The sequence below is a fragment of the Manacus vitellinus genome, unplaced genomic scaffold, assembly GCF_001715985.3.
Source record: "Manacus vitellinus isolate BGI_N305 unplaced genomic scaffold, ASM171598v3 scaffold_3_pilon, whole genome shotgun sequence".
Classification (NCBI taxonomy): domain Eukaryota; kingdom Metazoa; phylum Chordata; class Aves; order Passeriformes; family Pipridae; genus Manacus; species Manacus vitellinus.
The window spans coordinates 19,786,246-19,810,565 of NW_021940535.1; the positions used below are offsets into that span (position 1 = coordinate 19,786,246).

The 24,320-nt window shown below is 35.5% G+C and overlaps 1 protein-coding gene across 3 annotated transcripts in view; it reads left to right on the plus strand.

Moving 5' to 3' along the window:
- The window catches only part of TBC1D5 (TBC1 domain family member 5), a 289,772-nt gene that overhangs the window by 209,873 nt on the left and 55,579 nt on the right, over positions 1-24,320 (plus strand). For all 3 annotated transcript variants that reach the window (XM_018075719.1, XM_018075718.1, XM_018075720.1), the window contains 3 exons: positions 540-682; positions 7,021-7,127; positions 22,144-22,229. In XM_018075719.1, the coding sequence (XP_017931208.1) occupies positions 540-682; positions 7,021-7,127; positions 22,144-22,229 (336 nt within the window). The remainder of the gene's footprint in view (positions 1-539; positions 683-7,020; positions 7,128-22,143; positions 22,230-24,320) is intronic.

Consider the following 24,320-nt stretch of genomic DNA (forward strand, 5'->3'; position numbering starts at 1 on the left):
AATTAGATTTAATGAAAATAGCATCCATAGCATATTTTACGTGGAGTTGCAAACACTGTCATCCATAACAGGGAGTAAGCCCCTTCACAGTACGTGTGACTTGGTCCATTTTAACTGCTGTTTGGCATCTGCTTCTGAACTGGCTTTCACTTGGCTGGGCTTTTCAGCGCTTCTCATAAACAAACCACTGGCTTCACCCTCCTGTTTTTGCCATTCCATGCTATTCTTGCATAACATTTTCTCCCTTTCATCTTAGATCACTATCACATTAAATGCTCAAAAATCTGGTATATGGGATTGATATGTCCAAATAATTTTATTAGTCAGTGAGGCTTCTATAGTCTGTAATATATAATTTCTTTGATGTAGATGCAGTAACATTTCCACAAATACAATTAGTTAAGTGGGTTATCACAGATCTTGATGCTTTGCAAAATTTTCCAGTTAAATGTTTTGGATAGTAGTTGATCCTGGGATATATGTAGTGACTTCATCATACTTGGTAAATGGAGAAATACAACTTTTCCTTTTTTTTTCAGGCGATGGGTAAGGCTCCTGTTTGGACGTGAATTCCCACTTCAGGACCTTCTGGTTGTCTGGGATGCTCTATTTGCTGACAGTATCACCCTGAATTTAGTTGACTACATTTTTGTAGCCATGTTGTTATATATCAGAGATGCCTGTAAGTATCAACTATCTCACAATTTTTTAAAAAGAATGCAAACCTATTCTTTAAAAGAAAAAGAGAACTTAAAAAAAATGCTAAATTTCTTTGTGACTTTTTTAACACACTGAAAATCGTTCCAAATACTAGGAGAGGAGCTATTTATTATCAGACACGGCCTGCTGTATTTATGAAACAAATTGTGTCTTGGAGTTAAATGCAGGTTTGTTTTCTGAGTAGTTCTGTGTTTTTATATGGAGCTGCAGGTTTTATGTGCTGTTAAGTGATACAGGTATGTATAGAGCTCCACCTTGCGACCAAGCTGATGAATTGAATGAAGCCTCCCTGTGACCTTAGAAATATTTTTATGCTGTTCCCCTGTGAGAAAGGAGAAAATGCACAAGACAATGACTCATAATTTTCGAAGCTATATCTTGAAGGAAATGCAAAAATTAGTAACAATTACAGAGTATGTTTATTCTGTGCAAGAATGGCATCTTTAAGAAATTACAATTTCTTTTATTTCGATTTAGTACACCTGAAATATGTGTGCAGGTGAATTCTTATAGTTTAGTGATGATCAATAAATATATTAACTTAGGACAAACAAGAAATTATTAGCTTATATAATTGTGACTGGGAGAAGAAAGCTACGTAATGATTAACTGAGGCATTTATTTCTGTCCCATTATATTCTGCAAAAAAATCTATGTGCAACTGACACAACAAAGTATACATTTTGCAATAAGATGCATAGCTGTCATTAAGTATATGAATTCTATAGCATGCTATTCAGAGTTAAGTATATACCATCTGTAAGCTTTAGGTTATAACAAGGTCACATATTTGACACAATTTTGTATTCTAGGACACAGGAAGTTACCAACATCTGTGGTTCCTATTTTAGGGCCCAATCTTGAAAATATAACGTGGTACTTTAAATGTACATGTCGTTCCATTGCCTGCCTTCATGTGTTTTTTAATTACTTTTTAATAAACATGCAGCATATAGAGCTACCTTTCATTCCTCTCAAAGAAGTGGACATTTAATTCTGTTCAGAGGTTTCAAAATTAATACTGCTGTTTCAGGATGATCTGATTCCAGGTCATTATGTTTTGCAATTTAAGTCTTGCTTGTTTATGTGCAGTAAACTGAAGGAATCTTAAAATTTTTGGTAGAGGTGTGTAGTGAATAGGCATGTAAGAATGTGTCTTAACATCAGTATTTTATTTTGCGTCATTATTTGTCTTTAAAAAAAAAAGCATGTTAGAACTGTGCTTGTAAGTACCCCCTCTGTTCTTGGGGAAGGAAAGTTCTGGGTTTGTTTTCTTTTGATTTGTGGTCCTCATGTACAAGTATCAGTATGAGTTAACTAAAATGTGAGCTAAAAATGTGCTCCAGGCATTTGTATGAAATCAGTCGCTCTTTTTTCTCTGAACTCCCTAGGCTTAGTAAATAGAGTTGTAAATAGCATTACAGTGGAGTACATTTGCCAAAATGAGAGGCAGAGTCATCTCATCAGGACAGCTAATACTTCATACACTGACTGTTTCTTCATGTTCTGTAGCTGGACCTAGGTAGTTACTCTAAACATAACAGAGTGGTGAAGAAAAATATTGAGTCATAAATACTGTAAAGTTGAATATATTTCCAAAGTCAAGCTCAAACTATAGCTATGTCTACAGATCTTGATTTGATAAAAGAAAGTTTTTCTCACATATCTGTAATAGGAAAGTTTTCCATTTTTCCTCATTTTTCTATTGCTGATAATATTTGAGCTTTGAACAGAGTTCAGAGTTGTGTTGTAATAATTTTTAACACATTTTCAAATAAAATAAGTTTATAAGAGCTTCTCTTCATTTGATGAAAAGAAACATAAGCTGAAACTATCCAATGATGATAATCATCTTTAAATAAACCACCAGGAAATTTTTAGTTTAAAAACCTTGGAACAATAGGAACAATAATAGAGTTTCTAAGATATTATGTTATAAAAGTGTTAAAAATAATCAATTATAATAATACAGTACTAAAAGCATTTGAAAGTTTAGAAATTATGCAGATTCTTTTCTACCAACACATTCAGGGATGGGTGAGAAGTTGCTGTTTTGAGAATTGATGGATTTTTTTCTGTGCTCTGTTATGATGCTCTCAAAGACATGATTTTAAGAAAGCATTATTTCTGCTATATTTTTCATTTTTATTTTAGTTTTGGAATTCTCTGTTACTCAAACAATGTATTACTCAATTCTCCTTGAGAATTTAGAATATCAGATTATTGTTTATATATTTTAGAGATTAAAGATACATAATCATATACACAGCCATTCTCTAAACTGCTCTGTTCAGTTTTACATCGGTATCCAGGCAGAGCTTTGTCTGTAGAGTGATAATCCTCACAAGCCAAGTGTAGGGTTGTGTACAAGAGTATCTGTGAATTTTAAGAAATTATTTCCTGTGTTTCTTTGGAAAAATTAATGCAAAAAAAATACTTTTTTTAATCTGTCAAATGAGAAGCATGGATATTTAATTTTGTTTCACTGTTGTGGATATACATGCAGTTGTTGATGAAATCAGAATAGAAGGAAGGACGTAGTGCAAAAATAGATGTATTTTATATACTTCCATTCAAGAAGGGCAAGAATGAACAAACTGGAAAACCTGTCTATATTTTGCGTAGTAAACTAATTGCACCAGGAGCTAATTTTGACTGATCAGTGTTAGAATAAGTATATTTTTATCATGTTTCCACTTGAAGACTAGGTATGGCCATTTTTAGAAAATAGTTTTTATGTCTAAAAGCACTATGAATATTTTGAGGGAAATAAGAAGCCACAATCACTTCTTAGAAGAACTGATTAGTTATTTTTGTTATAGTGTAAGATGTTCATATTATCTATGTTTAACTCAGTTTAGGGACTACTAAAGAGAACGTGGCCATGCATAAAGAAGCAGGGGGAAGTAGATCCAGCCTTCCAGTCTTAGGAAGTCATCTGGATACAGGATAAGTGACACCAAACATTTAACTCCTTTGAAATTGCATGTGTTAGAAAATTAGGACTTTGTTGAGGACCGTACAGTGAGTTTTCAGGTTTCCCACCACTAGTATTGCTGCTTGTATCCAGGAATGGTTATTGGACCAACAGAGAAATGTGAGTCTTCTAAAGCAGAAGGGATAAAGCAATTTGATGTTCCTCTGGGCACTGAATAACAAATATTTATCAAAGGACAGTAAGATTGTTTTCTCTATATAAAGGAGTTTTTCTACTCCTTTCCCTAAAAATACCAGTAGCATTCTTCTTTGGAGAAGAAAGAACTTGTGGTTTGCAATAGAAAGTGGATCCAGATGTGACTCTGTCACTAAGCCAGTGAGTGAAGGAAAAGGACAGGTAAAGCTTTTTACAAGGCTGCGGGACACAATGTAAGATACTTCACCATTGAACGTCAGCAGTATTCAGCTATTGCTGAGACTGGATAAATTTGTATTGCACAGAGTCTCCTTTCAGAAACTTCATCCTACAGATGATTCTTAGAAATCCTTTTAACTCCGATAGGCATATTCAGTTTTACTAGTATTTTCTCTGTATTTTTTAAGAAAACTCCCACTCTGTTGTATAATATTATACATTTTGTCCTGATGAGACAATAATCATAGAATGGTTTGGGTTGAAAGGGATCTTCAGGGATTATCTAGTCCAATCCCCTGGCATGGGCAGAGGCACCTTCCACTAGACCAGATTGCTCAAAGCCCCATCCAACTTGACCTGGAACACTTCCAGGGATGAGACATCCACAGCTTCTTTGGGCAACCTGTTTCAGTGCCTCACCACCTTCACAGTAAAGAATTTCTTCCTTATGTCCAGTCTAAATCTCTTTCAGTTTAAAACTGTTGGCCCTTGTCATGTCACTACAGGCCCTGGTAAAGACTCTCTCTGTGTTTCTTATAGCCCTCTTAATATACTGAAAGACCACAATAAGGTCTCCCTGGAGCCTTCTCTACTCCAGGCTGAACAGCCCCAAATCTCTCACTCTGTCTGCATTGTAGAGGTGTTCCAGCTGTTTGATCACCTTCGTGGCCCTCCTCTGGGCTTGCTCCAGCCAGACTACATCCTTCTTGTGTTGCAGGCCCCAGACCTAGATGCAATACTCCAGGTGGGGTCTCACAAGAGCAGAGTAAAAGGGGAGAATCACCTCCCTTGACCTGCTGGCCTCTGTGCTTTTGTTGCAGCCCAGGATAGTGTTGGTTTTCTGGGCTGTGAGCGCACTTGCCAGGTCATGGGCAGCATACGGATCACTCTGAAACAAGAGGTGTTTCAGCAAAACAGCATTCCCTGCAAATAGAGCATTGGTAACAGTGTTCTCTTCTGTAAAGATTTCTACATGAAAAGGGAGCAGCTGAATATGTGGGGAAAACCCTGAAGATAAAAAAAAATATGTATATAAAAGTTATCCAGTCTTCCTCTCTGTAGTGCTGGAGTTTTGTAACTTTCTTTGAATAGCAAGGGTTTTTTGTCAGGAGTCAAGTCTGCACCATTAAAATAAATTAGTTTTTTTAATATTTATTTTTCTCTATACCTGAAAACAGCAAAGAACTCTTCCAGGAAAAATAAAGAATGGATATTTTTAATCCATTTTACATTGCTGAATAGAACACATACCGATCTGTTCAAAAGAGAAACACGTTGGTCTTACTGCCTACTGTTTATAAAACTATTTAGCATTTAATATCAATATTCACTGTTTTTATTTGCTTTGGTAAAAAGGCATCATGATCGTAACTGCAGTTCAGCATCTTAAATTTGATTTACATATGAGAGTTTGATTGGGTATGTACTATGTGGTGCTCGTATTATACTCTGAAAGAACTCTGACGGAGCCCATTGTATTGTGTTCATTATGCCAGCTTTGTGACTTCAAGAAGAAAAAGCAGGTACCTGAATATGAACAAGAAAAACAAAGGGTAGGAAAAAGAACAGGCAGAACAGATAAAGAATGAGTAGGATAAGTGAGTGCTTTACAAATGAAAGCAGATGTATGAAATTACAAGCTGTCGGATCAGCAACGGAAATGAAGATGATAAAGTGGTTCCTTACACAGATTATAATTATTCATTTTGCCCAGTCCTGCATCTTTTCCCCATAATCCTCTTGTTGAAGGAGGTAAGGTGCAGGAGGATATGAGGCTTATTCACATGAAAGAAAAAAGTAAAACATTTAAATTTCTCTGTCTGCAAAATGGTCCTTTATTTTGCCTTTTATTGATTCAAAATAATTTTGTGTTTACAATGACCCTGATTAATTAAAAGTATTTGTACTATAGCTAAAGTTCTCAGGATAGTAAAGTTTGTTAGAAATTTATTTACAATTACTATTGTTGAAGGCTGTGTTCATGTTGCAGTGGAAGCGTCATTAACAGGCATTGCTTTGACAGCTGTGGCAGATGGATTGCCTGGATTTAGATGGTGGAAAAGAAATGAAGTAGTTTACATAGACCTGCTTGAAAAGATGTCTTTAATAATTGCACTCATAATTAGATTGATTTGGGGAAAAAAAAAAAAAAAGAAGATGACAACAACAAGCAAAGAACCATAGAGTATACTTACATAGATTCAGATAAAATCAAGCAGAATTAGAACAAAATGATAAACTTTCTGAATAAGTGAAAAAACTCTGAAAAAGTTGATGGTATAATATATTTTTAATTATTTATGACATTACAATCTAGTCTTTTTCCTTTTTCCTGAACATTTTGTGAAGTTTCTGATTTACGAGAAAACAAGGAGTTGTTGACATAATTTTACGTGTGTGTATCAGAGCGTGTGTGTGTGTGCACGTGTATGTGTATATGTATATAAGAACAACATAAAACATAGATATTTCAGCAAAGACTTGTCAGAGTGGGGCAAAGTTATCATAAAGCCATAACCACTAATTATCAAATTTAAATTTAGATGTCTGTAGACATCTGATGTCTGAAAAGTCAGTGTCCATTTCGGAGTGTAAGACTAGTTCTTCAGGTTCCACTCAATGTATTGCCCTGACCTCCACTGACTCAGGCAGGCTTTAGGTGCACATTTAGGTGCTTTAGGCATCTAAATCTGGAGCTAACATAAATGTTTATGACAAAGTGGTAGGTTTAGCATTTTTCATAATTATATTGGACCAAGTGTAGTCATGAAGCTTGATTATATATCTTCTTTTACTCTCAGCCCTGCTTGAGTTCTGGGAGACCATGTGGGAAAAGACAGCTGAATCTCAACTGTAATGAGTTTACTGGAAAAGGTAATACTGGAATATCAAAATAAGATAGTAATATTTTTTCTCTCTCTTCTTTTTTTTTTTCATTTTCATTGTAGTGATTTCAAGTAATTATCAGACCTGTTTGGGACTTCTGATGCATTATCCACCCATTGGAGATGTTCACTCCCTTATCCTAAGAGCACTTTTTCTCCGAGATCCAAAGGTGAGATTGCTTGCTCTGTAAATACAGGGAATAAATCATTGTAATAAAATGCTCAAAATGCTATGAAGTTAATAACAATCTACATTTTGGGTACTAAATGATAGTTTCAAGTTTCTTCTTACATAACAAAAGAGCTGAAAGAAAGAGTTGGTAACAGTAGAAACAAGTTCCTTTATGCTTTAAAGGATACTTTAAAGGACCCTTTGCTTAAGTTATACAGGAGTTATACTGCAGATATTCATGCTCTTTAAAATAACTTTGCTTGGTACTCAGCACAGACATATTTCATGATATAGTATACTTTTGAGGGAAACAGTAGTGTTACTATATAAAAACTAGTAAGCTGTATAGAAACCATCATGCAATTTCATCTGAAAGACCTTTTTCATGGGATTTCTGCAGATTAATTACTGTTAATCCTTAAAGCACTACTACACATAGTTATGTGATGGTTTTCAACTGAAAACGAGAGTCTGGTGTTACAGCCTGTAAAGATTCACATGAATAAAATGTATAAATTCATAAATTTTATGTCACCTATTACTAGCATACACTTTCTGATATACTCATCTATAAAAAAAAGCAAACCTCTTGCTGTTTTAGAATGGCATATGTATGTGTATGGGTATAATATACAGGAGACACCCACAGTATAGTGGATAAAGTGCTTGAGATGAAACTGTACACTGTAATCTTTGCATACTCAGATCTTTGGCAGATAGCAGAATTTGTGCTGCTGGTTTTGAACTGTCTTTGTACACGTCCCATTAGTAGGTTGCCAGTGTAAAGTCTGATTTCCCTCATCTTCTTGATGCACAACATCTTTGAAAGCAAAAAATTCATCACTTCTGCACTCTGACTGCCTTCTGCAAAATTTCATTCAGTACCAATGTTTACACTCTTATGGATTAAGAAAAAAATTGTCTCTTTGTTTTTTCTGTATCAGTTTTTTGCAGAAGTCTGCATCCTTACAGCTGCTTTCTTCATTCCTCTCAGGCACAAAGATTTCTTTCATGATGAGAAGTAAAGTGTATCATGTTTTCAGTATGTAAGAAAGTTTCTAACGTTAGATCTTAGGAATCTTTGTTAAGATTTTGGCAGCAGTCTATGAAATCAGACTGCCCAGCATTTATTTATGTACTTTCTTAGCAAAATAAGATAGAAATATTTTTTAGAAGAAAGATACAGCAGGAGGAAAATTTTGCTAAGATGTCAAACTGAATTCAATATGTAATCTGCCATTTATTGAACAAGATATGTTAAAAGATAATTACTAATTGTTCAGCTGTCCTCCAAAAAGTACTAGGCAGTATAGAAGATATCAGCTGAAGGGGGCAAAAATAAACCACCCACTTCCCACAAAAGAGGCTTGATCACTATTCCACTCCTTATGCTCTTGTCTCCAACAGAATGAAGTTGTCAGGCTCATAAGGCCTGGTGTTCTATTAATTAACATTCTCAGGTATGCCTTGAACACCTTTCAGAAAAATACTGGATGTAGTTCCTACTGTGTTTTCATGTAGTTCTCCCTTCACTCAGGTGACTGAGAACTTAAGGTTCTTCGATACAAAGAATGGTTGTTGCTTTGTCAGTTTAAATACGATAAATTGCAGTTGTTCCTCATTTCTGAGCTATATGTATCTGCTTGGGAAATACTGTGAAGGTTAGGAAGCTGTGATTTCTAGAGAATGAAGAGACTAAGGAACTTCAACCACCTTCCATTTTACGTTGGATCTTTGGGTTGAGACTCCGTAAAAAGATCAGGACTTCTTACAGTGAGGAAGTAAAAATGTTCTAAAGGATCATTCTAAAATAACTGCTGGTCTGAGAAAGAAATATGTTTTGTTTGTTCAATTCATTTTTTATGTTTTTTCAATCCATTTTTTTCCATATTTCTGTAATAGAAATCTGGGTATTCTATAAGACCTACGCATAAAAATTTTCCAAGCGTGTCAAAATTTTTCATTCCATGGAAGGAAAGGGGAGACTTAACAAGGCATCATGGGTGCTGTAGGAGTCTAAGTTGGTGCTCAGATTATATACCAATATAAGTGAGAAAATTGTAATACCTTTTTTTTTGCTATCTGCATGAAAATAATTCAGTTTACCCTTATTCCAGGTAAAAGGAGATTGGAAGAAATGACAAGGAGATTTCAGTTAGTAGTGTAACTTGTAAGTGGTGATTAGCAAATTCAGTGCCTAATGATTTTTCTTCCTTCTTTGATGTTTTCCTGTGCATTTCTCCATCACTAGCTTCTGATTTCTAATAGGAAATTACATTTGGTTCAGTGCAATTTTATCTCTCCTTATCCAGGGCTGAATTGTTGTGAATTGTGTGGCATTTCTTCCAAGATTTCACTTGGGTTTTAATATGTGAAAGCAGGGAACTCTTCTCTGGGAGACTGTTGCATGGTCCAATGGCTTATTTCATTATTTGTTGAACATACTGAGAATGTTTAGTGTTGTTCCAAACACCTGAGAGAGGCTTGGTCTCTGCTCCTCAGAGCTTTAAATCTCAGCTGGACAAGAAATGCAGTTTAGAAGTCATGGCCAGGAACAAACAGGAATCTGCTTCTTGCAGATTTGCTAATATATATTGTCTTTCACATTATTTTTGCAGCTAGGTAAATGCCAAAAAGTCTTACCCAGGGAATGTTGTGGGGTATTTGGAATAAGAAAGATTGGTAGTATGTACATAAAACTGAAAGGTTCTTAAGGAACAATCTTGTCATAAATGATGAAGTAGATAGATGGACCTGACACGGCCTTTCCATCTGTAACTTCCAATTTTGGAGATAATCTGGGTTTGCACATCTAATAACATCTATTATTTCTTTAGTTTCCTTGATCTGACATAACAGGTACCTCCTTCTTCCTTATTTGTGTTGTAGTCTATCAGGAGAGCTAAACTTTGGTTTCATGAACCTGTCACATTTTGTTTGCTTCTTTTCACTGCAGTCATCACCAGGAGAGCAACCTAAATGTCAGCAGAAAGCTATACTTAAAAGATAGGTGGCATTTTTTTCTTACAGATGGACAAGTACAATTTCTTGACCTTTTATGGAATCAAACCTTACCAGAAACCTTAACATTATCCAGTATTAAAAATAATATGAAAAGTGATTAGTGCTTGCCGCTAACTACGAAACCCTAATGCTTGCAAGCAGCTCTCCTTTTCACTTTGTGAACCCCAGTTGGCAGCTGAGAGGGCATTTTAGATACCACATCCCTGATATTTTTCAGTGCCACTGAAGAGAAATACGCACAACTGTAATAGCTGAAAACAAGTTAATGCACCTGCCTCTGAGGGGGGGCCTGAGAGATACTAATTTTACAGGCATGAGTATGGATCAATGCAGAATAATTGAATTTCAGCCTTCTCTGTATTTGGCTAGCTCCATTTCTTTAGGAAAATGTGCAATGAAAAGCTCAAATCAGTGTTGTTGTCTTTGCATAGGGTGATAAGTTAACCTGCTTAGCAGAGTATTTGTTTCACATTTCTAATCTTTGAACAGATAATTGCCTCAATTATTTATATTAAAGTAACTTCTATGCACTTACAGTCCTGAATATAAAAGTAGAGCTTCTTATGGAAGAATGGGCTATTAAAAGTATGTATATGTGAAATGAAAAAGTAAGGGAAGGTTCTTTTATGTATATCCAAAAGCATTTACTGAAGGTGTGTGTCTGCATATTTAATACACCATGAGTGGCTCATTTTCTTCATTTTTTTTCCTTATCAAAACCACTGAGCACTGTTAATTTTCAAAGCAAAGGCTGTAAAATTAAGAAGTAGAGATACGGAGATAGGGCAGTGGAAAAATATAAAGTGATTAAAAAACATAGTTCTAACTAGAGTTGTTCAAATAAAAAAAAAATTAAAAAAACCAATTAGAAACAAAAGTCATAGAAAATGTGAACATATTGTGTTCCTTAAATAGCCAGATGTTCTTTCCTTCCTGAAGGCAGCCAGGGCTAGGAATAAAAGGTTTAAAACTATTGTTTTAAGTTAACTGTGAATTTTGAAAATCTGTTTTCACCCTTTAGCAAATAAAATTCTAATACAGCGACATAAGCAAAGTAATTTTCATCTTTGGGTGTTCGTATTTGTATGTTTTGCTATGTTGAAGTGTTAACCTTATCAGAATGACTTATTAGAAAACTAAAGCACTACATAGAATATTACAGTTTTGCATCGCATACTAAGAACCTGACAACTGTGCTTTGTCTCAAAGTTTATTGTATTTATTCTTAGTATTCTTGTAAAATAAGTTCGCTTTCAGATGTTTTAGCATGGTGAGTTACCCTATTCATTGAACAAGCTAGTTAAGAGCTTAATTCAGTGGAGATACCTTTTATCATAAGCCAGCAATTTAAAAGAAAAAAAAAAAGAAAAAAATGAATGTGCTTGGTTGATGGAAATTAATTTGTTGCTTATGCTAATAATACTCTAGTTACTGCTGCTGATATTTTCTCAACATAGTATTTTAAGCTATTTGCTGACACTGAAGGTGGCTATATGATAATATAAAATTCTAGCGAAATCCACGGAGAAGCATACATGACATTTCAAAGAAGTCATATTAGTTCGTTGTGACTGAAATTACAGGTACTGCCAGAAAACTTAAGCAATAAAATATGGTCATGATCACTCATATAACGATTAGTTGAAAAAATCTGCATTCTAGCTTTTAACACTACTCACTATCTGAGCAATGTGACAAGGAGAAAACACATTGCTGAAATTTTGAACTGAACTCTTTGTACATTTATTTTCAGCTGAATTTTCTTCTTAAGTAGCTGCCACCATCTCAGAGTTTTCTCCAAGCTGGTTTCATGTGCCTGAAAGGCTGTTGAGTTTCACTTTCTTCTTCTTCAGATAAATTCTTTTCTATACACTCATTAACTGAGGTGCTGCTGCAGAGCTGCAACTGTCCTTTGAACGCTGCCGTTATGTCAGTATTGTTGTTTTGCCGTTTGTGGCAGGAGAAAAGCAGGTTTGGGGTTGTTTTGTTTGTTTGTTAGCATTGTGTGTGCAATCTGGCATTAATTGCCTCTCTTTAATGATCAGATTGCAGCCAATCAGAAGTCGGGATCTGGCGCTGTTTGGGCACTAGCAGCTCATTAATTTGTGCCTCCACACAGAGGTACCGCTGGGGTGCAGGTCCATGTCAGTGCAGGGGTACCAGCAAGGGGGAGGGGGACTCTGAACAAACATTTGCTTTTTGCTTTTTAGTTTTGATCATGAAGAATGTGACTGATATTTCAGAAGCAATAATACATTGGAGGGGTTAGATGCATGAAAAGTAAGTTATCAGGAAGCTGGGAATAACGAATATCCCGATGCAGTATTGAGGTGGCAGTACAAGTAACGTCACCTATACAAAGTTGCCTTGACGTGGGATATGACTGATAAAAGAAACAAGCTTTTCCAGAAAAGCTAGCTACATATCTCTTTATCTGGGAGACGAGGACTTAGGAGAAAGAAAAAATAAATGCATTTACTTTCAGTGATTCACAGAAAACTTCTATTTGCCTTAATTTCTGTAAGTTTAAGATCTTGTATGTTTAATGCACGGTAGATAGATTTTTATGAAAAAAATGTGTCGCCATCTTCAACTCAACCTCTGGTTTTATAACCACATTCAGTTCCTGCAGGGAACTCAAGCATTTTGATGGCCTAGCATTCCCATTTGCAAATACGATAAGGTTAGCTATATCTAAACACCTCACTTTAAATAAATCAACATACAGTTGATTTATTGATACAGGTTTTTTTGTAACTGCATGCTAAGCTTTTTATTGTGGGCCTATATGACTTAGAATTGCATATATTTTACATGTAAAAGCCATGATACTAACTTGTTCTTTGTTCATGTTCTTAAAATCAGAAACTTGCATTTTCCAAGAAGATAGTCTATGCTTTGTTTTAAGAATTATTGATTTAAATATTCAGTTATTGTTTGTCATTAATAGAATAAGGTATGACAGGCGGCTAAGAGTTTAATGATAAATTACTTAGAATAACCATGTTGCCATAGTACCACATAAAAATAGTAAGTGTACCATGAATTAAAAATCCGCTTCATTTTTGTAAATTTGTTTCAAAACCTTCATTCCCAGTGCACCTGTGCATTTTAAAATATAAAAAGGCTATGTGGTCAATACTCGTAGTACAATAACTTTCTCAGCTCTCTCAAAGTTCATTGCAATCTCCACTAATATATTAACCATTTAATCAACCCACCATAAAATAGACAACTTCAATGTATCCTGTATGTCACAAGCAATATTTTCAGGAAAAAAACTTGGAAAGTGGTTGATTAGTCATCTAGTCAAGACTTTTCAAATGAGAAAGCTTTCTAAGTCCTTCTCATTCCTCACTACCATACGTAACACAGTAGTCATCACTCAAGGAAGAAACTTGATCTCTTAGATTGCCAGTGGTGATGCAGTTCCCAAGTGTTGCTCTCTCCTTAGTATTGCATGCACAGGCCAACTTTGTGGTTAAGAACTCACAAATATTGTTAAATTAATAGGAACATGGTGGGAAATAATACAGACTAAAGCCAAGTTTCCAGAACAGTGACACCTCTCATAGTTAAGAGAAAGCTGTGCCACAGGTAAGATGCAAAGGACTTGTCCCAGCTCTGTGTGGGGCCGAGCAAGATGGTGCTGTAGTCCACTGCTGGCAGTGAGAGCAGACCCCAGCAAGGTGACTTTGTTGTTCTCCTTGCCTCTCTTGGGTGGCCCAACAGGAAGGAGAGCCATCAGCCTTGAGGGCAGGGAGGAGTGGGTGCTGTGGCTGGGGATTTCTGGGCGGGTGCAGAGGTGCAGAGTCTTCCAGAGGTGATGGCTAAAGGTGAGTTAGGCACCATTGTTCCTACTTTTAACTAACATTCAATAACAAGTAACATATGCATTTTTCAATAAATAGGCAAGGCAACTACTTGGTAATCAGTCATTGGGCCAATTGCAAACACAAATAAAAAAACAGTGTTTGCAATTTTAATAATCTGATGATTTCCTAATTATACTTTTTATCAAGGTGTCTTTTTGTATTAATCAGAAGGCATGAGATGTGGCAACATCACGTTCAGGCCAGAGGGGCAATGGGGGAAAACTCGGAAGTAGTGAGGGAATCCTGTGCTGGTCAGCACTCCCGATAATATTCACTGGGAATTCATAAGCTCGGTCATGATAAGGGCAAGTACTTTAGAGAGGCAAGATGGAAGAGGAAGTTCTCTTTGGAAGCCAGAACTTTTAAACTGTTCCTTCTGTTTGAGCAAGTTGATATCCTCAGAGCAAAGTAAAAGCAATTCTGATTGTACTTGATGCTAACGCAAGAAGTTGAAGCACTTTAAGCTCTTAATTACTTTAGCTACCAATAAAACTGATTGCTTTTGAATTTCTCGGAGCTGTTTCTTTCAAATTATTCTTTTACTTCTGTTTAAAAAGTCATCTAAAGCTCCTGACCCTCTCCTTAAGAGTAATAATGTTACTTATAAAATTACACTAATAAAATGTATTTAACAGTATTACAGTGAGTTGATTATGGTTCTTATGTGCAACCTGACAATTCAATTAATCACTTCTCGTTTGCAAGGTAGCTTATCAAAAAGAAGCACTTAGAGTACTCTAATTCTACCTAATCAGAAGTTCTCCATATCATAATTTATTTGACTAAAATTTTCAAAATACAAACTGTGTTATATAAAAATAGATTCATAACTTTTCGATAATGTATGAAAGATTAGCTACTGAATCATATCCGATCTGTTATGATGGAATTTGAGTTCAGTCTCTTCTGATATGTGTAGATATACTGCTTGTATACCTACATATTTTATAATAAATATTAATGTATTAATTGTAATCAAAGCTATTGAGTACATTTGTATTGGGAAGCACTTCTCTGAAAGAGCAAAATACTTACCAAGATAGAACTGGGAATTGTACATTCTATCCTTTGCTGTAACTTTTTATGGAAAATTAGGTTTGGAGATGTTATGTCTTTGTCCTTTCTTTTTTTAAAGAGCAGTAGTAATCAAAATGGCTCTGCAGGATCATCACTGGAGTCCTAAGGAGTTGCTTGTCCCACAGCATCAAGACCTTAGCTTCTCTCTGTGTTTCAGAGGAAAAGACTTGGATGTCATATTCCTTTTGCTGTGGTGTGTGCATGGGGCTCTGTGAATGAGCTTTTTGCACTCCCCTGGGGACCTTTTTCAAGTGGTTTACGTAGCACATTACATGCAGAACATAAATTAATCTGTTTCTTTTCCACGTAGTAGAAATAACCAAATAGCACCTTAAAATGTTCTTGTTTTTCCCTGATATGTGAGATTTGTGTACAAGCATGTGTCTGGAGAAGACATAATGCTCTAAGTGTGGTTATAAGGGTTTTATAAGTATAAGCTTCAGATAACTGCATTACTCACAAAACCATCAGTGAGTTATGCAGGTTGTCCAAAACGAGTGCCAATAAAACCATAATGTGGGAGCTTTTCTGTACATAAAGATGTCATATTTTAAATCTCATAATTTGGAGCATTCCAGGGTTTAAAGCGAGGCTTGCTGTGTGTTCCTTTCAAAAGCCTGGAGCTTTCCTCCACAATGTTGTAAAACTCCTGTTCCAACCGTGCAGGGCTGCAAGATGCCAGAGCATAAATCTGTCATGGGGTAGGGCTGAACACTGTCAGATTTATACCTTACTATGTAGTTAATTTACTTCTTAAAACCAAGGGTTCAGCTGAAAACTAGGCAACTAAATTAAGAGGCAGATTTAAAAGGTACTTAAGCGATTCTGTTGGTGCAAGATGGGGATTTTACGCAGGTTATGAACTTGAACGTTGGCAGGTTGGAGTCTTTTTGTCTGGAATATAAATAAAAGCTGATTTGGTAGGATTTGATCTACCTGTTAAAACGCAATAGGCTGTAATACTATAATGAAAAAAAAGGCTTCCCAAGTGGTTAGGACAAGAAGCGAAAAAAATACACAACTAGAAATTTCTTTCAGTCAAGTCACAGAAGCATTTTTAAATCTCATTTTTATTTTTTTCAGTTCTTCATCTCTTGTCATAGAATGCCCATGTGAGAGAAAGTATGTATGAAGTTAAAAACAGACCATAACCCACAGTATTTAAAATATCTTCCTAGTGTCTGAAATGTCTAGTTGCCAGGGGAATGGAGGTTTGTCACATAACAAAACTGGAGATAATTTATTTCAGCTTGATCAGAGTTCAGGGGTTTCTTCCTTCCTTGACCCAATTAACTGAATTTTCTTTCCTTTTCAGGTCTTTCTGGGAAATTTTGTTGTTTTAGAAAAAAAGAAAAAAAACCAACTCACTAATTTTCTTAAGAAACGACTAAATGTGATAATTCTTCATCCTGTTATTACTTGTAAATAACAAGTTCCACGATTGAGACCCTTAGCATCTTCTGAAAAATGTAAACAGGAAGCATTATTCCCAGTTTGAGGATTATGGTTTTCCTTTGCCAACACCAGTATTACTGCATGAATCTCCTAACTCCCGTGATTAAAGGAAGTTCTTTATTAGTTCTGTACAGGGTACCCTTCATAGTGTGCTGCTTTCATACACAGGGTTGATAGACACAGACTATCAGCCTGCCTTTTAGCTAATATCTTGTTCTTGGCCTTGAACCGCTTTTGAATTGGCAATAGCACATTATGTTGTTTAATGTCTCACTGGGGCTTTTTTTATCCTAATAAGTATTTAACTCATGGGTTCATAGGTGGATGAAATACCATTTGTGCTCCATCAGGTTGCTTGTTCTGCAGAAGGTATAATAAAGGAAGAGGAGAATTAGAGGGTGAAAGGGAAGTTTTGTTTGGGGAATGGCATTTGCTTTCGGTGCTCTGGAGTTTGGGGTGGGTTGGTTTCTTAGTGTACAAAATATTGTGATATGTATCTTTAATGTTAAGCCATTGCTTATACTGTGTAAGTCTGGCCATGTAGAATGGAGACAGCTGCTTGAATATCTGACAAAAGAATAAAAAGAGGAACGGTGAAATTCTCTCTCTAGGCTATTAGGTTATAGTTAGTAAGCACTTCATATTAATTATTAGCACCTAATAGAAAAACTGCTGCTTAACTGAACAAACTATTCCTTATCCACATCTCAACTGCCATATTTCAGCTCTGTTTCCAGTCCAAATTTTTACCATGTTTGTGTCATTATTGAAGAAAGAAGCATGGGTGATCTAGCAGGAAAAGGTAAACCTTTCCTGACCTCCCAGTCCTTACTGAATTTACAGTCACATGATCCTCCAACTTTCATTAGAAATAAATAAAAGAGAAAATAATAGAACTTCAATTAAAAAAAAAAGAAGTGTAATGCTTAGGCAGCACAAGAATTATGAAAGAATCCAATATTGCCTTGTCAGCTGAAGAGGGAGGGGAAAGGAGCATATTAGCTCCTTAAAAATAATTGTTTAAAAAATAGAACAACCTTGCATCATTATCCTTGTCTTCTTTTTATATATATTTGATTCAGTCTCCTCTTTAGTTTTGGTGTAAAATATTAGTAGTTTAGGAAAAAAACATAAATGTTTGGTAGTATTTGTTTAATATATTAGAAAAAATTAGTTTTAAAAAGTCCCATTTGACACTAGTGAGATGATAATTTTGGTAAGCCTATTGCTGCCTGGATGTGGAATTCACTGCTGCTGTTTTTGTTTTTTCTCTGTTGCACTGAGGTTATCTAGTTTCAGATACAATCTATTAAGTGGAATATTTTTCAGTAGCTGAGGTTTTCCCACCTGTCTACCCTAAAACACCTGCAACATATGTTTGCATAACCCTGCAATGCTTTGTGGTTTGGGCCTTGAGAAATTCCCCCAGAGCTTTTTCCTTATAAACAGCTGAGCAATTCATTTCTCTAATGACGAGTGCTTTTCCCTTGGCATTGAGGCAATAGCATGTTCACTAAAATAAGTCTCATTTTTCATCAGACATATCGAAAATCTTTTTTCTCACTTGTCTCTTATTCTGAACCTTCAGATTTAGTGCAAAATTGTATTTGGGGTTTCTCCTGTTAATAAAACTAAAAAGGGAGGAAAGAAAATACCTGAAGAAAGAAGAGCATTATAGAGATCCCTCCACTTGCACCTGCAAGTAAACTTTTAAAAATACTGTGTATTCAGGTGGTGAAACGTTAGGTATGTTGTAGAACAGCCTGCCTGTGACTTCTGTCACATGCAAGTGTGCTTTGCTATATCCTGTCTGTTCCGTGCATAATGTGACATGCTATGTCCAGAGGCCAGGGAGAAAAAGGGGTTGTAGTAGGGAATTTGAGCATATGGAGCATGATCCTTAGCTGGTGGGAATTGCTTTTCAGCAGTTTATGCAGGTTTAGGGAATCTCTACTGCATTCAGTGCAATTCTGACCACAGCAGCAGCCCACGGCCTAGGAAGAGTGCAGGTGTGGGTATAACTTATCTCATGTCCCTGGAGGAGGATAAAGGCAAATAGAAAGTTCCCAAGAATCTCCTGCCAGCCGTGGGAATTGGAGTGAGTCAAGTCTGGTGGTGGCTGGGAACAGAGACAGGAGGACAGGGAGAGGACTTCAGCAGGCAAATGAGCCAGAGGGAGGGCATCTTTTAGACCAGGAAGGGTGCATAGGCAGGAGTACCTCAGAGATACCTGGGACATTTTAAGGCATCTCTTTCTCATTTTGGGCTGTGGCTAGTACATTTTGAAGAGACGAAGTCCGAAATCATCAATTTCTATGTGTGCTTCTACATCTGAAATTCATACATTGTCCTTTTAAAGCGTAAATTGGGCATTTTCTACCAGTTGAAACTACAGTCACTAGATAGAAATTAGGATTAGAAGAATTATAAATCCAGCAAACTGCTCCTACAAAATGGGTGTGGGGAAAAGGGGTTCTAGTATTGGCACAGATTTCTTTCTGATTTCTGCTCTCTCTTTCCTTAAAAGGAGAAAACCATGTATGTGTTAATCTGTATAATGCCCTTACACAATTTCTTAGGGGGATTCAACAAACTACTAATTTGAAGGATTGATTTCACTGTCAATTTAACATTAACCTTTTAAGAAAAAATATTTTATTGAGGTACTAGTAAAAATACTTACATAAATTGAAAAATTAAAGGAATAACTTTACTTGCTTAAGTAATGAAAATACAAATCAGATCATTCTAAATTGCACCCTGTAGGTAAAAAACTGGTTGCTGTGAATGTTTTAAACAATAGCTATGTTTTTTGTAAATAAATTTGTTTAGTCTTTAGTTCTAATATGTGGAATATAATACAGGGGACACATCAAATTGGATGCTTAGAGAGAGGAGTTAGTTTAAAATTCTTAAGCAAGAAACATTGTCATTGTGTGGGTTTTCCTTTGTGCTGCTTGTATTTAACTTACTGAAATGATTGAAAAGAATAGAAAATTTAAAGGACAATCACAATGAAATAAAGATCATAATCTTCATAAAATCATATTTTTTACTGTCTGAATTTCAGTTTTCAGAAGTATTTAAATTTTCTGTGGTGATATTTCATAGATACTTGTCTGCTAACATATATGTCTGGTTGAGGTTTTTTAAACACTGAAATTTTCCAAAAGGAGATCTCATTGGTGCTACAAAAGGAGTTGCAGCAGTAAACCTTGGTATTTACTGTCTTGCATTTCTAATGTTTTTTCAACAGCATTTTTGAGGGCTTTTTTTTTCACTGCATGTAATAGTACTTTAAACTGCTTCTTCCTTTGATATGGTTAAACCTCATAGGAATTTAAATAGGCCCCTATGAAAGTAATGCTTCTCATTCATATGTTTGAGTTCGTTATTCCTATTAATGGCTTTAAGTGCTTAGAAAGTAGATCAGCCTTTCGTGTCTTGAATTGCTTGTCATTTCTACATAAATATGTTTCAGGATGCTGTTCCATATGATCTTTTCCTTTTGTTTTTGCTGGTTTGTTTTTTTTTTTTAATTCAGAAGCAATGTGTAATCATCTTTTTTATTATTTATTGGGTAGTGGAAAAGAAAATTCATTGTTTTTGTTAACTTTCAATATATGCCAAGTTGTTGGAAGCTAATTGCAAATCTGGCTAGCACCTAGTAGTGTGTATTTTTCAAAGGGCTGTCTTATGACTTAGAAGTGCCCATTATTTTAACCATCTCTTATTCTTCCACCTGGTTGTAAATGGCCATCAAGACATGTAAAGAAAGAAGTTACTTAATTTATGGGAGAAAAGTTACTCTGTTTGATTACTCAGATAGTAGTCGCAGAATCATCAGTTACCCTCATCACGTCAGTTTGGATTTGATTATCATAGAAATGTATTGAATTACCAAACTAGAGCAATAGTAACTAAAGCTGATTCATTGTTATTGCTGTCAGTTGATGAGGACTGACTTACAAGCTACATGAATAGGTAGAGTTATGCAAACATTGTCTTTATAACAGGAGACGAAAAATGTAGAACGACCATTACAATGTGGGTGGTAGGATAGATGAGGATTTTTTTAATGCTTGTCTAATAGCTTTCAGTTGTTTCATTTTTTAATGAACATTACAAATAGCATGTGTGTTTGAAATCTTTATTATGGTTCCAGAGAAAATGAGAAATTTCATACAAGATTAAGTCTAACTGCAGGAAGCGATCTGGGAATTCCCACCCTTAAATATGCCCCCATAAATTATCCTGGCCTTTGGTATCTACCACCTCTTTAAATCTTCTTCTCTCCTTTTGTGCACATGCAATATTTTGGTCTTTAAAAGGCAACTTCTGCATCCTCCTCCAAAAATAAGGTTTTCTTGAAAAAAGAGTTATCTACATGTATGTAGATGAGAGGATAAGACAGTGGATACTCTAGTCTATAATAAAACCTGGAGAGGAAATATACAATGTGTGAAACTGTAACAGCTGAAGACTGACTCTGTCAAAAATATAATATACTGTCACCTGTGAACGACTGTTTCAGAAAGGTCATTGCATAGTTCATTAAAACTATATTTACTACTAGCAGAATGTAAGAAGGCAGATCAGAATATATGGCAACAGCCTATGAATGATTAAACCATTAGAGCAAATACTTGAAAAGTATTTAGATCTCTTTTATACAATATATCTGATCATGATGCAGAAACTTACCATTTTGTTTTCTCTTACACTAGAAATTATTTAAGCCGATTCTGATTTTTAAAGGGCCTCTCTGTACCTCTCTCATATTTTGTTTCCATCTGTATGCAAATTTTTTTACTTAAAAATATTTACTTGCATCTCCAAATAGTGTCCTTCAGCATGCATTCATTCAGTCAAGATACTTTATGCATATACTGCAGTCTACACTTAATCAATGTTCAGAATTATTGAAGGCAGCATGACTCCATGAAAGAGTTCCATTGTGTCAGAATGGGAAGCAATGGCTTCAGTATTAATTATCTACATTTTGTTATAGGACAACAGTTCTTTATTCATAGCCTCAGTTCTGAGTAGGGTGAAATTTGGAGAGAAACTAAAGGCTCTGTGTGCCATCTAGTGGGAATGTTCAGGTTGTCTCACTAAATTTAATTCTTTGCTTAACAGAGATACTGCTAGTGATGTATTGAGTTCAAAATGTTTGCTATAGTTTCTCTTTACTATTACTGTTTTCTTTAAAAACATATCACTTTAGCTTGGAGGTGGTAAAATTCTATATACCTGAGCTGCAGGAAGAAATCAGGTCAGTATTTGTACTTGTCCAAGAATTATTGATTTAATTAGCAATGTTACCACTACAGCCAACAGCCTCATCGCTGTGTGGAAGAACACTAATTTTTTTTTTCTGTGAGTGTGGAATGGACTTACTGGTAACCACTGGTATTATTTCAAGTATTTTAAGTCTTCACTTCAATGTAACTGTCTTGAGAAACCAAGGTCCTGGGAAAAGAAAATGTTCTTAAGTTTCTAGTACTCATTAATAAACATATTTCATGTCTCTGCTTTAAATCTCCCTGAAAGTTGCAATGAGGTATTTTTTTTATTTTTTAGCGAAATCCAAGACCAGTGACTCATCAGTTCCAACAAAATTTAGATTATTACAAAGCACGTGGAGCAGACTTGATGAACAAAACACGGTAAGCTATTTCTAAATATGTGTTCACCGAACTAAGACCTTACATAAACAAAATGTTTCAGCAGTCACGTTTATCCCAAACAGGAATTATATAAGCAGCATTAGAAGCACATGCGTTTATTTCATGACATTTATTTTGAATCTGTCCCTTGCCTATTACCGAGCAAAAACATTCAGATTTTACAGATAGCATTGCAGTCACTCACTGGCATTTTTTTAAGGCTAAGGACATTGGCACACAATGACATGTGTAGTAAAAGCAGGGGGTAAAACGTTGCCAATGTGAGTTCTGTAGCTGAACTAGTTCCGATAGCGCGTCTGATCGCAATCTGGAGTATCCACGTACCAGAAGCTAAGTTAAGTTGAATTAGTGTAAATCCAGCTTGAAGTAATATTTACAAAACTTTTCCTCCCTTCTTTTAGAAATGGTTTGTATCAATAATGCTAAAATTCCTTGTCAAGATCATATCATCTGGGTGGCCACAAGGTGGGTACCAGTTGCTGATGGCTGGTGGCTGCAGGGCAAGCCAGCACAAGACCTAATGCTTCAACTGAAACTGCTATTACAGGCAGTGTCTTGGATTGCATGAGGCCCCACCCATATCCTATGCCTGCTGATACGTGGGAACCTGCTGGCTTTTGGATCTTTGTGCCTCTGTCACATTCTATTTAATGCACTACATTAAAAACCAGCCAAAATTAAAATGGTGTAGATCAAAAAGCTTTTAAAAATGGACAAAGGAGCAGAAATTAAAGCTGAGTGACTGCAAAAGCATCTTTTTCTTTTAAATCAGGCTTTAAAGTTGGGGACAAGTGTCAAAAATTACTGCATTCTATTGCATTTTCATATTTTACATACTTACTTTTTTGAAAAATTCTCTCAAAAGTTGCTTAAACTGGAAGAATAAGTGGTTTGAAGATTCAAAAAGAAATGTTTCAAGGATTTTGAAAAAATAAGTAAATCATAAAGCCTAAACAAGAATGACACCTGTTGGAAACCTAAATTCTAAGAAAAAAATTAAGTCAGTTAAATCTGTGTAGAAATACAAGTTAACTGTACACATATACACAGAATTCCCACCAAAGGAGGTGTGAAGTTATTGATAAATCAGAATTCCGAGTCACAGAATATTCTGAGTTGGAAGGGACCCAACACAAGGATCATCAAGTCCAACTGTTAAGTGATTGGCCCCTAAGGGGATCAAAACTGTGACCTTGGTGTTATTAGCACCATACTCTGAGCAACTGAGCTAATCTCAGAGTTAAATTGTTTAGAATAGTTCAGACAGAATAATAGCTGGGATAAATTTATCTCAAAACAGGAACATTTAGAGTAGGTCAAATGTGGTAAATCTGTTTAATACTGGACTAAAGAACCAACCAGAAGATGTAAAACTAGGAAATGTTTCTGCAGTGAGCAGAGATGGATTAAATCAACTACCAAGTCTTTTTCATCTTCAATTCCACAGGCTCAACGATATGTTTAAAATATCTTGGTAAATCTCTAATATATATTGCTTATTTTATCACATATAAAACTTTTTAATTGGTCATATTCATATATTTATCTCTCATCTCTCATAATGATTACTTACTGAAAAGAGAAATGCCTTTGAATAAGGCTTCCTTAAAACAAAGCATTTCCATCTTAGCAGAAAACTGCAGAGATTGAATCATCTTCCTACTGCTAGTTTAAAAATACACCATTCACAGTCAAGGTCAATGATGCTTATTGTGATGAAACAAAATTGTTTGCTTCATAGATGGAATTCACGTCTCCTTGATACTCGTATTTTTAAACCGATGCCTTACTTTTAAATGCATCTGCTGATAGCTCTACAACATAATCAATCAGTATTTTTCTTGTAATTGTTGTGCATGTCTGGTACATTTAGATGGCTAAAATGTAGACATTGATCCATGTTTAATGGCTGTAATCATCCTTTGCATTAATATATCAGACATTTAGATGTAAGAAGTAGGCACATTATTCTTATTTTCCAGAACTTTGTCTCAGTTTAATGTAACTTCTCCAGAGATGTGACCCCTCACTCTTCTTTTTCTGAAACTGTGATTCAGAGAAATTGCACAG